Source organism: Bos mutus, chromosome 15 (genome assembly GCF_027580195.1).
Source record: "Bos mutus isolate GX-2022 chromosome 15, NWIPB_WYAK_1.1, whole genome shotgun sequence".
NCBI lineage: Eukaryota > Metazoa > Chordata > Mammalia > Artiodactyla > Bovidae > Bos > Bos mutus.
Window position 1 is genome coordinate 26319417 of NC_091631.1, and position 16393 is coordinate 26335809.

At 37.8% G+C, this 16393-nt stretch overlaps 1 protein-coding gene across 17 annotated transcripts in view; it reads right to left on the minus strand.

Annotated features, from left to right (window-relative positions):
• Positions 1-16393, minus strand: part of EMSY (EMSY transcriptional repressor, BRCA2 interacting) — an 80800-nt gene that overhangs the window by 4542 nt on the left and 59865 nt on the right. For 10 of the 17 annotated variants that reach the window (XM_070383676.1, XM_070383672.1, XM_070383673.1 and 7 more), the window contains 5 exons: positions 11003-11167; positions 9150-9305; positions 5405-5604; positions 2931-3494; positions 1462-1962 (listed from right to left, as the gene is read on the minus strand). In XM_070383676.1, coding sequence (XP_070239777.1) covers positions 1462-1962; positions 2931-3494; positions 5405-5604; positions 9150-9305; positions 11003-11167 — 1586 coding nt within the window. Of the gene's footprint in view, positions 1-1461; positions 1963-2930; positions 3495-5404; positions 5605-8099; positions 8142-9149; positions 9306-11002; positions 11168-16393 lie in introns of all 17 variants that reach the window. The other 7 variants (XM_005909250.2, XM_005909249.3, XM_005909247.3 and 4 more) reach the window with 4 other exon arrangements.

Consider the following 16393-nt stretch of genomic DNA (forward strand, 5'->3'; position numbering starts at 1 on the left):
CCTTATGCCAATCACGTAAAGTAGGCATTCCTTATTCCCATTTTACTGATGAGGAAACTAAGGCACAGGGAGGTTAAGTAGTCTTGCCCAAAGTCACACAGTGAATAGCAAAGCCACGAAACCTCCTTTTCCACCAAACCCTACCTCTTCAGTGGAGAAGGGCATGGCAACCCACTCCAGTATTCTTGCCTGGAGAATCCCATGGACAGAGGAGACTGGTGCAGTCCATAGGGTCGCAAAGAGTCAGACACGACTGAAGCGACTTAGCATGCAATGCTACCTCTTCAGGGGGAAAAAACATGTAACAAATCCATCTGGTCAACGATTATTTAGTTCACTGTTTTGACAGGAACAAAATGTTTGAATAATTCAATGGCCAGATCTATTTGCACTTAAGCATTTCCCCTATACTAAAATAAATCCCATCTGGGTTAATATCGGTCAATTTGCATTCTTTCATGGCTTGGGATCACAGGAAAGGCAAAATTTACTACAGAATAGTCTAAGTCACACAATATAGTACAATAAATACTACCATCCATAGTAAATACTAGATTATCCACATTTCAATAAATCCAAATTCTCAATTAACTAAAATGTGCTGCTCTGATACCTTCCAAGCAAAAAATAACAAATGTCAAGAAAAAAACCTGGAACCTTGCAAGGAGAGAGGGAAATAAAACACAACTTCTAAAAGCTAGTCTGGACCCAGTAACTCTTCAGTCTGGATTATATATGATAACAGATGAGTTTTAGAATGAAGGGAATGTGAGGCATAGGAAAATCTACTGTCAATGAATAATCCATCATGTTCACTAGCCTGTACTTACCAAGACAGGAGAGTAACCGTAATAAGATTTTTCAATAATATAATGATTGAAATAAAAAGCAAAGCTTTACGGTTAATCCCAAGTTAGTTATAAAATTAAATTACTAAGAAACATTCTCTTACAACATGGTTCTCTAGACATTTCAGTTAATTAAGGTTTTATAGTGCTGAAAACCATAAATTTGGATCAAGATCAAGAACTGTGTTTCTACAGGGGTCTCTAAAATTAACTTGAAATAGGAGTACAATCCAGTTATATCCCAAGAGTACAAACTACTTCTACTCTGGGCAAAGACTGAGAAGCCCAAAATTTGACCTGGAAAGTTGCTGATCTTGTAGGTTGACTGCTGAGTCAACACTGGCAAGTGTGGCTTGCATCTATGAATCAAGTGGACACTGGGGCTCAGGGCCCTTGACTGTCTCTAAGGTGTACTGTTGTGATAATATCTATCAATTTTCTAGGACTCTGTTTCAGAAAATAATTATAAACTTGTATATTTGTAATAGGTAATAAACCAAATTTGATAATCTCTCTGCTATTTTGGCTTGACTCTTCCTGTGACATCCCAAAACACACCAAACCCACAACCCTCAAGACACCCAAGATTTCTTGTGTTCCTTCTGATTCTTACCTGGATGATAATTTCTGCTGGGCTCTCTTCAGCTTTCTTTTGGCCTACATTCTGAATACGCATGAACTGGCCTGTCGCAGGCACTCCTGGTGCATCGATTTTCCTTGTCGTTAGGGGAGGGCCAACAGCAGATGGACTTGAACAGGACTCTCTACATTTCTGTTGCTGGGGAGTGGAATTCGCCATCCCTGCCACCACCACATGGGTGGAGGGTAATGATCCTGCTTCACCAGTGAGCACACCAGTGGCAAGAGCCTTCTTTGGGGGATCCACTACCAAATGCTCTACATTTGTATCAATCTGAGCTTCCATCAAAGACATTTTCAAAATGTCTGACACTGCTGTCTTCTCAGAGGCCTGAATGGGAGATATGCTTGTAACTGGTGATGTCAACTTAGGCACAGAACTGCCACCAGTTATCTTTGTAACTGTGGGAGGCTGGCGCCCCTCAAAAGTTATCTTTGTAACAGAGGATCCTTGGGTTATAATTGGCTGCTCCACCTGAAAACAAATTGGGGTTGTGTGTGTTACAGCTACATATCTTTGAGAAAACCTATCAAACACCCCAGATAATAATGGCAAAAGAAACATTTGTGCTGTATACTAGGAAGATATTTTGAAGCTTGGTGTTTCAATAAGAGGGCTGATGGGAAAGTATCTGGTTACCTTTAAGAAAACTAGTGAAAGAGGAGGGGTCAAAAGAACCTTTGTTCAGCCAGCCAAGGTTCATAGCAGTAAAGGAAAAAAAGTCACAGCAGCCTTGTTTTCCTTGGGATTTACATCCCCACACAGTATACCTTAAACCCATCTCAAATCATTTCATATAATCTTCAGTTTTTTAAAATAAAAGTAGGGTTTTTTCAATCTTTTGCTTCAAAATACGTTTATACAAACATATTCTATATATATATATATATATGTATTTATAACACACACATATACACATACATCACTCCAAAGCCACTAATTTTCCCTAATATAATTTTTCTTTTCAATATTCACAGATAATTCCTCTGAAATCTCGAAGATAAATTTATTAACCAAATGGTGGTGGTGTAAACTACAAAGGAAGACGGTCAATGAAGCTCCTTAAAAGACTGTAGTTTACTTATTAGCATTATTGCCACAGAAATAAGAGCTTACAAGCATGGAGATAAATACTTTATGCCTAAAAAATAAAAATAATTTAGGTATATCTATGCATTATTGATCAATGCTGAAGTTATTTCATTAAAAACTGCCTGGAAATTCAAGTTCTGAGTGCTATGCTTTTTTTCTTCCTATATTAATGCGTACATTTCTTCCCTAATGTCAACCTTCTGATGGAGTAAAGTAATACCAGCGTAATGAGGCTTTTGAGTTTCCTCTTGCCAGGAGAATGCACCGCTAATCACGATAGGGTCGTGATGTTTTCATTTTTTTCCGTGAACAGAGAAGTTTAACTTTGCATGCTATCAATATTCCGTTACCTGGCTTGCCGGCTGTTTCTCTGAAGAGGCTGGGAGCGGCATTTGGCTCTGGGGGGTTTGGGGTTGCACGTAGATTTTTGGTTGGTTCGGAGCCTGCTGCAGTTTAGGGAGCTGCTGCGTGGTTTTCACTGCAAGCACCTGTACTACAGTCTGTGGGGGCTGTGCCATTAAGGTAGGAAGCTGCCTGTCTTTGGCCACCATGGGATGCTGTGTGTGCTGCACATCTGGCTTGGGCTGTGCTTGTTCTTGCTGGAGAGGGGTGAGTTTTTGATGCCTGATGGAAAGCTGGGGCATTTGCGGGAGTTTGTGCTGGAGCTGGTCTGCCTGCAGGTGGATGGTCTGCTTCTGTTTAGTCTGGAAGCACTGCAGAGTTTTCACTTGCAGCTGAGTCTGTTCCAGCTGTGGCTGGCTAAGTTTCTGCGGCTTAGCTGACTGTGACTGAGTCAGGGCAGATCGATAAAACAGACCTGTCTGAGGGTCTAAAGTGTCCATCTCTTCAACCTCGCCCTCCTCAGTTCCAAGTTCCTCGCTGTGTTTGGTAAAAGCAGTGTGACTGCTTAATGCCTAAGTAAAAAAGGCACAAAGTAAGAATGAAATAAGAAAAACACCTATATTGCTACATTTTCCTCAAATTGGAAAAGACTTGATTATGAGAATCATTCAAAATTTTCAGAAGGGAGAACCTAAGAAGACCAAAAAACTCTCAAGGTCTCTAAATCTAAAGGCAGCCTTAGATTGAGACTCTTAAAATTTCAACTCTTAGACATTAAGTAAGGCAAAAACTGGCAAATGCACTGCAGTAAGAAAACTCTCAGAGGGCCCAGAACTTAAAAGGTAAGAAAAATAAGGATGCTCTGTAAGCACAGCACAAGATGGGAAAAGAAAAGGGTCCCTGGCTCAAGGACACAGCTCCAGAGCTGTTCATCTGTCCAAAGGAAGAACGCAGCAACCCAGAAGTGAGGTATCTAGAGAAAATCCAAGGTTCAGAGACGCCCACTTGTGCTGTGCACCCATTCAGCACAGTCCAGGAGGCAGGCATTGTCTGAGGGCCATGCCCATCCCAGTCTCCACAGAGGGCCTCTTTGCTAAGGGTGGAGACGGGTGGCCAGGCCTACCAAGGTCTGAGTGATCTGCCCTCTGCCCCAGCCCTCCTCGCCCAGGTTCCACGCCCACCAGGCAATGGCTTTCACACACCCGGCTCCCTCCCAGGAGGGAAGGAAACTGTGGCAGCAATAAGAGCACTCCTGTCAGGAGAAACAGAGATGGCCTGATGTCAGTTCTAACAGCGATGGGAGGCAGCAGCAATCTTGAGTGACATGGTTAGAGCCAGCTGTCCGACCTCCCCGGGTGTCTTGAGAAAAGTCAATGTCAGGACAGCCAGATGAGGGCCAGACTCCAGGCTGAGAGCTGACACCCAGCAAAATCTCTGGCCATCTGGTTTCCCTCAGTGACAGAAGATCCACCCCAATCCCATCCTTCCCACTGCTTTGTCAAATGCTACACATCTACTTAAACTTTAAAACTTTGAGATTCAATCGAAACTCTCCCCTATCTCATAATGACCTTACATACACAGGTTTTTAATTCAACAATTTCTTCATGCCTTTTGAGTAGTTTGCCTGTAATTACGGTCAACTGCTACCAGTTGAGTAATGGTAATTTATGTGGCTGCTAATGATAAGTCATGCTTAAATCTGATATTTATGATATCACTTTATAATAGAGGCAGGATTCTTTAGATTTAAATCCTGGTTCTGCCATCCAGAATAGGTTATTTAATTTCTATGGGCATGAGTTTCCTCATTTGTAAGAGGGATGATACAATCACCTTGCAGGCTCATAGCAAGAATTAAATAAGTTAAAGCATTTAAAGCTCAAAGCACAGTATCTGGCACAAAATCAATATATCGATGTATTTTTTACCTTTTCCCCATTACCCTTGGTACCACATTTTCTGTTTTATATTAATTCATTTTCCTTCCTGTTGAGTCTCTCTTCCTCAATTGGTCACATTCAATAAAAGAAGTCAAATAATATTTACCTAGTTATTTTTAATGTTCCCATAAGGATTCATTATGAAAGCAAAAAGTAAAACAAATGAAAAACTCAGCATCAAACAGCTTAAGGAAGCCAACTTCTACTTCATTTGAAAATCTTGCCTCAGTGATAAACCCTTCCATAACAAGAAAATACATAGAAACAGTGAGCAATTCTGATATCATAGATTCATCTAGATAGCTTTACCCTTTTGAAATGTTAAGAGTTCACAGAAGATCCAAGAATACTATTTCTTAATTACTTTCTGGTGTTAAGACTCTCAGTTCATTTCCTTTACTCACCCCTCACAGATGAAAAGAACTACACTAACACTCTTTAACTCAGTTATTTCCCCTCTTATAATAGGAGATGAAACTGAATCTTATTTCAGGAAGGAAGTGGCTACAGAAGGTAGAAGGAAAAAGCAGAGATACAACCTGCTGCATTATGTGGGTGATTGCTCCAGGGGAAGAAGCTGGGATGGACTTCACCACCACGGATGTCTGTGTTGCAGTCTGTGACTGAGCCACATGCTGGAGGAGGGTCCGCTGAGGCTGGGAGGGCTGTTGGGGCTGGGAGCGGTGGCTGACTGAAAATAGAGGAGGTGATGATATTTCTCCAGAAATCACCACAGCATCTGTAACCAGTAGTCATTTTAAATAACTGTCTGTGAGATTGCATCACAGAGAGAAAGTGTGGTACTAGGAGGCAGAAGACCAGAGTCTGCCCATTTATGAGCTGTGTAACTCTGAGAAAGTCACTTATCTTCTCTGAGACTCTGTGTCCTCATCTGTAAAATGGGAATAACAGAGCTATTATAAGGATGAGATGAGAAATGTATGTGGAAGCACTGTGAAAACTATTACCACAAAGGAGGAACAAATCCCTTAAAGCTATATCCTCCTGTGAGTTGTACTCTTTCTCCAGTGACCTTTACCCCATTAAGGTAACAAAACAACAATCAATTTCTGCAATCAAATCCTAGACTAATATTTTTAAGGATAATGAGACAGTACAAGTTTTTAACCTCTTGATCCCAGTTCTAATGGTAATACATAAACCAGAAGCATTCACTCCTTTATATACAAAAGACACTCTCTCATATCCTAAAGGTGATATGATAGGTCAAGGTGATACTACAGAAAGAGAACTGGATCAACAGTCACAACTGGATTCTGTCCCACTCTGCCACCAATCAGCTATGTGAATTTGAAGAGGTCACTTAAACTCTATGTTATTAATCTCTAAAGTTCAGAGGTTTTATTTTGTTTATTTTTGTTTTTTATTTTATAAATAAAATAAAATTTTATTTCTTAGAAGAGGACCAAATGAAGTAATGAATTGAAAATGGTCCTTAGATTGTTAAGTACCAAAATATAAAGTTAACAAAATAACAGAAAAGTTAGTGTTCTTTCATCTTCTCAAATTTAGCTCATCCAAAACAAATGAGTAAGAGTACAGTTCAGGAAATAATTCCACCTCTTAGTCTCTTGCTGGAAGGTCCCATGGAGTAAACTATACATTTAAACTACACATCTATGTTGATGCCAAACTATCACTTTTAATCAGCCTCAATTTCAACTTTTTAAACAGTATAAATACTCAACACTTCTTATTCTACAGAGCTTTAAAAATGTCTATAGTTACTGGAAACCAACTTTTTGAATCAGAAACAGGTAAAAATAAATCTGTAAAATTAGCTAAGGATTTTGAGAATATCAAAACCTCTCAGTAATCCATGGTTCTAATTCTCATATACCTTGATCTACAATTTCAAGTAGTAGTGGTTCCATACTTAGAAAAGTCATAGTCAAATGCCCAAGGAAAAGATGATCACTACAAAATCAATGTAAAAGTGCCACTGTCAGTATAGAACTTTAAAACTATCTAGTGAAATACAAATAAGCTTCATTTTTATAACACATTTTATCTATATTCAAAAATGCCATTTTTCTTTTTTTTTTTTTGAACATTTTTCTAATATTTATTTATTTGGCTGCACTGGGTCCCAATACTGCATGCAGGATCCTTGATCCTCGTTGCAGCATGCAGGACCTTTTTAGTTGCAGCATGTGGGATCTAGTTCCCTGACTAGGAATTAAACTCAGGCCTCCTACACTGCAAGCTCAGAGTGTCTGCCACTGGACCACCAAGGAAGTCCCACCATGCAGTTTTTCTATTGTTGCTATATATACGCCTACATGTGATATGAGGTTACAGGCAGCACCACTAGTACTCTTTTATCAATGCACTATAGTATCTTATTGCATTTCACAAGAAGCTTTATATATACATTTTAAATTATATGAGTTAATACAATCTTTCATATGTGCTCAACGACTGGAAAAAAGGGAGTCATAGTTTGTATTAAAATAACAAATACTGAAATCATTTATAGTACAACTAAGAGAAAAAAATCATATTAATAATATTAAAACTAAGCAAGCAAATCAATGAAGCTTTTTACTGATAGAAGCATCATCAGAAATGAATGACATTTGAAAAATAATATATACAATTTCTGATGAAATTATTAGATTATATGGAACATTTTTACTGCCCACACTAATATTCATAATTATTACATTTATTAAGAAATGAAGTAGATTTCATAGATGATCAACTGAAACCATTTAAGAATAATCCTCAAGATACTATAAATTCAAAATACTAAAATCTCTTCATAGTAATTCTCCAGAGTGTAGGTAAGTTAAAGAAAAATAACATCCACTGCAGAATAATACAAGAGGGTCAGGAAGTTGGCTTTGAAGTAAAAAAAAAAAAAAAAACACTCAGTGAGGCTGAAGATATGATGGGAGAAGATTATAGAAGGGAGGTCACAGAGTAGATATTTGGAAAACAGCTGAAGTGACCTTTAACTGGGCCATGTAAACACCATAAAACAGTCACTTATTTCTTTAAACAACTCTTATTTTTCCAATGTCAGACTGCTCATTTCTGAGAAAGAATCCCACTACTCTGCAAAAGGAAAGTCTCTCTCCCTTTTACTGAGTAGAGCTTACCTTTCCTCTACCAGATCAGAGTAGAGCGCATCCATTAAGTGGTTTGCCCCCAAAACAATCATCTTTTATCTTCAGTTACTTTTGCTACAAATGGATGCACACCACTTACCTAGAAGGGGAAAAGCAACCTCTGTCCCCTCATCAGTGCGTTCTGAAAAGGATAAGTAAGGGAAGATATCATAGGTCTTTTTATCTATTTACCGTTTGATAATCTAGTCTATCCCCAGAGGTTATTATTGATTTTCCCAACATACTGCCCTCTGCTTTTTGCTAAGTATCTCTAAAGAAAGATGGTAGATAGCTTTACATAATTTTTAATTGGATTTTCCCTTTTGGCAATTTTAATCCATTAGTCTTAACAATATCTCCCAAAATTATGCCAAAAAATTCCCTTTCCACTTTGGTATTTACATCCTTCAAATATTTGCAACTTTTTGTTCTCTTATGCTTAAGAAAACAGAAGACAGGTGTTCTTTATATACTGCCTCATAAGTCATCTCTCCTAAGCCCTAATTATTCATGTTACTACTCTCTGAATTCCTCCAAATCTCAAAGTAATAGAGGGCCCAAAACAGAAAGCAGTATTCCAGGTGTGGTCTCACCAGAATATGAACGAACCTATTATCCTTCCTGCTCCACTTCTCTACATATGCCATCCAAAAACATCATCAGTGTTTTTGCTGCCAGACCACATAAATACCTAATGTGTTTTCCATCACAACTCTTAACTATTTACAAGGATTTAAAATTTTCCACATTTTTTTCTTTACATTAAAAAGGGGGAGGAGGGTTGGATTTTATACTTTCTTTCACCCTTGACCCACCTCCCCTTCCCAAAACTAAAAAATTCAAATGTATATGAGTACTTATTCCCCCATAAAAGATATTCTATCCTCTCACTACTGGTGCTGCCTGATGTTCACAGATATTCTTTAAGGCCAACTACAGTTTTATATTACTTGCAAACTTTGTAAAATCTATCAATTTTCTCCCTCTAATCATTAAAGGCAGGGTAAATCCCAAAGACAATGTGAATCTGTTCTGAGAGAAAACTGGAAGAGATCGAGAAATATAAAAAATACATTTTCCCCCAATCATCACATGAAATCCAGAAAGGTAGCACTCCTACCTTAATACTACTTTTTAAAAGGACACCTACCAGTGGTGATGTATTCAGCAACTAGTTCTGACTCTACCACCGCAATTGATGGACTTTCAGGAGAATGTCTCTTTTCCTGGGTCATCTGAATAGGCACTGCCATTTGACTTAGGTCAATAGTGGGTTGTCTTGGTTTAGATTCCAATTTTTCCTTCACTGTATAAAAAAGTCAGGGGAAAAATTAACTTTATTATAAACAAGTACTAAAACCAGAGTTGTCCATGGAAAAATGAACAAGACCTCTGGGGTGCCACATGGGCAGTGACTAAGAAGATAGGAAGTTGAAAACAAAAGCACAGACTACTGGATGGCTATAGAGTGCACAACTTGTGCAAGCATACTCAGCAGCACAGCAAGAACGCAGAGGCGTTCAGACTAAAATCTGCCCCTATTATCACTAGGCCAAACAACTGGATCTGTTTCCCTTGTACATACATCCCTTTAGAACACTTCCTTTACCCTTAGTCAAGGCAGTACCTGGTATTCTTCAGTTCACCAACCTGAAAACAAAGGGTGAGTAAGCACTACTTAGCATTATTTGCTCCAGGACACAACTGCCCGGAAGAGCACAACACAGTGACCAGTTTAATTTGATCTATTAAAAATTCAAGATAATTCCCAAAGAATTGTTACATTTTTATGACTCTTGAAGGATAAAAATATTCACTGTTAGGAAAATATGTTCCTGCAAAAATGTCTATGGAATGGTCTGGAATCAAGAATGGTTTCCATGGATAGAATAACTTTCTAAATTATCACTTTTTCTACAAAATTATTTGGTTTCCACCCTCTATAAGGCATTAACGGAAATAGTTGAGTATGTTAAAGACAAGGAGCTAAGGAAATGCCTAAAGCCAAAAATAACACCAATAAAAAAATCAAAGACTTAAAATAAATGCTAGTATTCTTTGGGTAGTGTAGAGTGGATGTTACAACAAACAGTAAGTAATTAAGTCCAGTAAGCAATCATTCAGATTGTTCTCACCAAGCATAAAATGTGATAAAATCAAGATAATCATTTAAAGAAAGTAAAACAAAACCAAAAGAATACAAAAGTCACCCCACAAGTAGAGAGGACACTGAATTGGGAATCAAAAGACATGGAATCTCACTCTGCCACTAGTCAACTGGATAACCTCTCTAGGTCTCAGTATGTTTATCCATAATGAAACGAATGGACGAGATCATCACTAAGGTCCCCTAAGAACTCTGACAATATCTGATCTATTATAATAGAAAAGTCAGTATAACTAACACAGTTTTGCCTAGAGTTTATAGAAGATATTTAGTAACTGGATATACTGATTGGATCTTGCTAAATGAGAACAGCTTTGCATGGAAGCTCAGGTTGTTATATTATACAAAGAAGTATGAAGACAAAAAAAACAAATTAGAATGTTAGCAAGGCCCTTAATGTTTTATGACCACAAAACTGCTCCACCAATATCAAGCAGGATGGCAGGGGCCCTCCAATTTGCCTTCTACTATTCTTGAATAGAATTGGCAAATGTACTGCATTTATCTTTGTGCTTAGAAATCGATAGACCTACTCCTTTCTGGTGACAAAAGGCAACAGGATTGTCCACTTTAAGCTGGAGAGAGAGAAGAAAAGAACTGTGCTGTTTTTCTTCTTTCTTCTGATAGAAATGATAGACTACAGTCTGTCTATCTGTATATCTGTGAACATCTTAATGAACTGACAAGTAAACAGACTGAACCAATGATTATAGACAAGTCCAGAGGGGGGAAATGTGCTCAAATAATAACAAAGAAAATATAACAGTAGTAGTACTTTAGCACAACCCATCTCTAGAGAAAACATGCTTCATTCAGCTGAGCATGTGAATTCATACCTGTTGTCTGTTGGAGTTCTAACAGAGCTTTGATTGTTGAAGTAGCTGATTGTGATTCACTGGATACATCCTGATAAATTATGGTGGGGCTAGTCTCCATTGCAATCTCATGTTCTGACCAATCCTGACGCCGGGAAGCAATTACATGAACTACAGGCTGGGAATCTGTTTTATATTAGTTAAAAAAAAAAAACCCTATAAACAAAGTTTCTCTTAAAAAAAAAAAAAAAAACAATTTGTTCTTTTTAAAAAATCTTTGTTTTACTACAAACTTCATGCTTTATCTCCCCAAAAAGACTGTAAGCTCCCAGAGGGCATAATGTCTTTCATGTCTATATTCACTTATTCATTCATTCATTCATTCAACAGACTGGGCACCTATGTGCCAGTCTACATTTGGCACTGGATATAAAAGAGCTCACAGAATAATCAAAGGATGCTCAAGAAGCACACAATCTGGTTGGAGAGACAGACATGTAAAGAGACAAATTACAATTCAATGTTATAACTGCTATGATAAATAGGTGTGCATTTCTGTAGGTGGGTGCATGTCCACGTACCATAAGAACGAAATGCGGTATGAGTCTTATTTTCCCCAATGCACCTAAAAATGTGTTCTGTATTACAACCTGAGCATTCAGTCAACACTTACTGGAATTACTGAAAGGAAATCCTGTCCACTGACAAGAAAAATGGATAAATGATCTAGAAGCAGCATGATATAATAGGACACATATAACATTCAGAATTCAAAGTCTTAGGTTACAGTCCCAGCTCTAGCAATTACCAGCAAGTTGATTCTTTGGGTCTTAGTATCATTATTTCTAAAATGGCAACACTAAAATTACCTCTCTACCTCACAGGATTTCTGAGGATATAATGAAATAATATATGTAAAAGAGCTTTATAAACTATGAAGGACAATAGAAATGTTTTATTTTTGTTGTTGTTGTTCTGGTTGTGGCCTGAAAATTTCTCAATTCTAAGCCTTTTTGTTAGTTTCAAAATAAATTATAGCCCTAACTAACTCAAGGCTTATTATATTCATGCTATGTAAGTATGCATGTAAATATTAGACACATAAAATCAAACAACAAATTATTTGAGTTTTCCATCTACAGAATAAGTAGATGGAATAAGTAGTATAAGTGTAGTATACTACACTATTGTTAAGTTCTTAAACTCCTTGGTCCAAGATACCACAAAGAAATTACATAGGCTATAAAAGCATGACTCCTACTCCCAAGTTTAGATTCTAATGGAGGAGACATAAAACGTGTGTGTGTGTGTGTGTAGCTTTGTATCCTGAGATAAAGTCAAATGATTAGGGCAATTATATAATAGAAAGAAAAAGACTACTATGAGTTGGAATGGTCAGTGCAAGTATCACAGAAAGTAATTCATGCAGCCCCAAAACCAAGAATAAGTACAACTAAGTTCATCCTTCTATGAATTTTATATTTTTGAAAACCACAAAGTTGTTCAAAAAGGTTGAAGCAGCAGGAATGACTCTTCAAAAACAAAACAAAACCAAAAAACCTATCTTCCCCCCAAAACAAAATCAATATACAAAATATCTGGAATTTTTATTTACCATAAAAACAAAACTGTATTTCTGCTCCCTACCTTATCCTCTAAACTCTAGGTAGACTATATGCCACACCAGGGATGTACAATTTCCATTAAACTTTCAAAAAAAATCTAGATGATTGAAGAACAATATCATGTAGTAATATCAAAAGCTATGTGAGGCCTACAGCAGTTTTTCTTTACTAATTCTAAGAGCATATATAAGAAATTAAACTTAAAGAAAACTGATTATATTAGGGAATCATTCATTTTATATAAACTTAGTTCTCAATTTTAAGAATCTCTCATGATGCTATAAGTACCCCTTGGTTAGGTACAAGGACCTATAGGCAAAGAATGACTTTGCAACCCAACTCTGTAAAATACACATATTAACTACCCAGAAGAAAGCAAAAACTGCATTGGTAGAGAGATAAGGTAACACAAGACTGAAAAAGAAAACACATTTCTACAAGGAGCACCTAATCAGACACATCAGCCCACATAACATCATCCCATAGGGACTGGGGAGACTGGTTTTTCTCTTTTTGCCCATACACAAAAAGTGCAGCTGACCATACAAAGCGTCAATGCAGCAACCACAATGGCTGTGACACAGAATGGGTGTGAACCTAAACATCAAAAACATTCCTTGAGTGATTTTTCCTCTAGCTTAGACTAGCTAAATCTACTGCCTACCAAATCTGACGCTGAGGTCAGAGTGTAATGACTGAGACAGCAGGAGCCTGATACAACAGTTCCATTTGATTATGCAGTGTGCATCCATCCACACTTCCCTACCTCTCTTGGGGATGGTGGCCTACTGACCCTCAGATATCTTTCCCCATAGGTCATTTAACAAGTATTTATCGGGCATATACTGTATGTTATGTACTAGAGATACACACTATACTGTTATATCCAAAGGCAAATTCAGGCATCTCTATGGAAGAAAGTCTCATATGTCTTTACTATAAAAAGCTTCTATCACATTTGCATAGAATTGTAAGACCTCTCTGGAGAAGGCAATGGCACCCCACTCCAGTATTCTTGCCTGGAAAATCCCATGGACGGAGGAGCCTGGTAGGCTGCAGTCTATGAGGTCGCTAGGAGTCGGACACGACTGAGTGACTTCACTTTCACTTTTCACTTTCATGCATTGGAGAAGGAAATGGCAACCCACTCCGGTGTTCTTGTCTGGAGAATCCCAGGGACGGGGGAGCCTGGTGGGCTGCTGTCTCTGGGGTCGCACAGAGTCGGACACAACTGAAGCGACTTAGCAGCAGCAGCAGCAGCAGCGGTAAGACCTCTCAGGCTTCCCTGGTAGCTTCCCTGCAGCTGAAAGAATCCACCTGCAATGTGGGTGACCTACGTTTGATCCCTGGGTTGGAAAGATCCCCTGGAGAAGGGAATGGCTACCCATTCCAGTATTCTGGCCTGGAGAATTCCACGGACTACGTATTAGTCCATGGGGTCGCAAAGAGTCAGACACGACTGAGCTACTTTCAACTTTCACATGGGACCTCTCAGCTAGAAAAAATAAAATCTAAAAGTATGTTTAATACTATCATCGATCTTATGTTAAAATCTTCAAAATATCACCACCAGTCCAGGAATCTAGCACTAAAGAACTCACTGTTTTCCAAGGTAATTTCCTTCCATCTTTGCACAGTTATGACAATTAGAAATTTTTCTTGTATGGAGTGGAAACAGGTCTTCTGATTGCTTCTCAACAGTTCTAGTTCTGCCCATGTACCTATCAAAGACCAATTCTTTTCCCTCTTCTATGTCACATTCCTTAAGATAACTGACAACAGTTCCTATGTCCCCCACAACCCAACCCAATCTTCATCTTCTCTTTTCTATAAATGTCCTGTTTCCACCTACTGTTCTTCATAAAAATGACTCCCAGATGCTGCACGCACCTAATCCATCTATTCTATACTAAACCCAAGATGTCTGTATCTTTTCCATGATGTAATAGGTATCTTCCCTCTGAAATACTGTCATAAAAAACAAGGCCCTCACAGTATTTAACTGCTTACACAGCTTTCCCCCAAATGTTCCAATGAACATTTTGCAAAAGAAGGGTTCCATGCTCAAAAAAGTTGGGGGGCATTTTATATTATATACGCCATTCTTCATCTTTCACAATATATATCACCACATAATGACTCTGAAAAGTTCTGCAATAAGTATTGGTATGTTTTGCTTAACCTTCATTCATTCCTTACCCTCACCATAACCTGCTGAGATCATGAAGCTTCTGGAAAAATCATCCTAGAAAAAAAGTTACTTAAAACAATGTCTTTATAGGATGCATTTTCATATTTGCTTCATTCATGTTCCATCTTAAATCACTACCTTTGGTTTTGTCTCCTTTTTCTCTTCCATTTTACTTCACATAATCTTGTATTCTAGTCTACTTAAAACCTTTTTTGGAAACAAAGTTTTGCTTTTAACGTTTTTTTCTCTCTTTAAAAAAAAATATGGAACCCAATAAGCCAAATAACCTTGTTCCCAAGTGAAAAAGAGAAAAAAAGAAGATCCAAATAGGAAGGAAAGCTGAAGAGCTGTGGAAGGTATGTGGCCCAATTTTCATTTAGCGACCTAGGTAAGTATGACCCTGAACTATTAGTTGGTCATCTAGCTGTCTATCAGTATGTAAAAATACTTCAGGTGTACAGCACTTAACCCACTAGGTTAGGAGAAACCCCAGAAAGGAAAAAATGTTTTGGACTCAGGAAACAAAAATGAATTTATAAGGCTGAAGCTTGACCCTGTGCCACAGTTGCTGTTACAGTTGCTGTTTTGTTTGTTCATTCAGAGAAACTTTTACTGAGTGTCTACTTAGAGCTAGTTAACCTCTTCACTAAATACTGAATATACAGAGATGAGTACGATGCTTGCCTCTAAGAAGTTAGTAGCCTAGTGGAAAAGAAAATAATTAAACAAACAAAAAAAGTACAAAATAAAATGATCAATAATAAACTAGCTGGTAGTACAAAGCAATTTTGGAAGCCTAGTGTAGAAGGAGTAATGAACCCTCCCAGGGTGATTAAGGAAAGTGCCATAACAAGGTGAAGATGAAGGTCGCTATTCTAGCCTGTGAGAAGACAGTTCAGAAATAATGTATAAGGCCTAAACTGCTTCTCCTTTCAGGCAGGGAATGGTGGGAAAAGTTTAGAAACCACAAGTAGAATCAAGGAAACCTTTGGCATAAAAAGACATCTTTATTCTAAGACTTGTATAAAGGAAGTCACTAGAAAAAGGATATGAAGTCAAGAAAAGTCGATCTATTCTTACAGTAGAATGCCAACTATCAACTAGGTAACAAATAATAGACTTTAGAAAATTATCACTGGATGCTAAAACTAGCAGATAAAGATGAGGGATATGATATTTATATAGTTTCAAACCATCTCCCCATATATTACCATTAATCTCAAAGGGACATATGGTAATTTCATAATGCAAAAAAAAAAAAAAAAAAAAGGCGGGGGGGAGGCATTAACCAAGAGATCAACATTAATATAACATCATCAATATTGGGACAAACTGACATCAGTGCCTTCTGATAAGATAAAGCTAAGAATACACTACATCTGTGGAATTCATGCTGAATCAAATGAGAAACATTAGACAAAGCAACTAAATATAATGCATAATACTGATGTGGACTGTGGACTGGTGGTGGGGGTAGGTTGCTGTACTGGCAAAACTACAAAGGATTACATGATTGGACAGTTGATGACATCTGAATGGACTGTAGATCATAGAACTAAAACTTTAAATCGTGATTTTGATAACTGTATTTTAGTT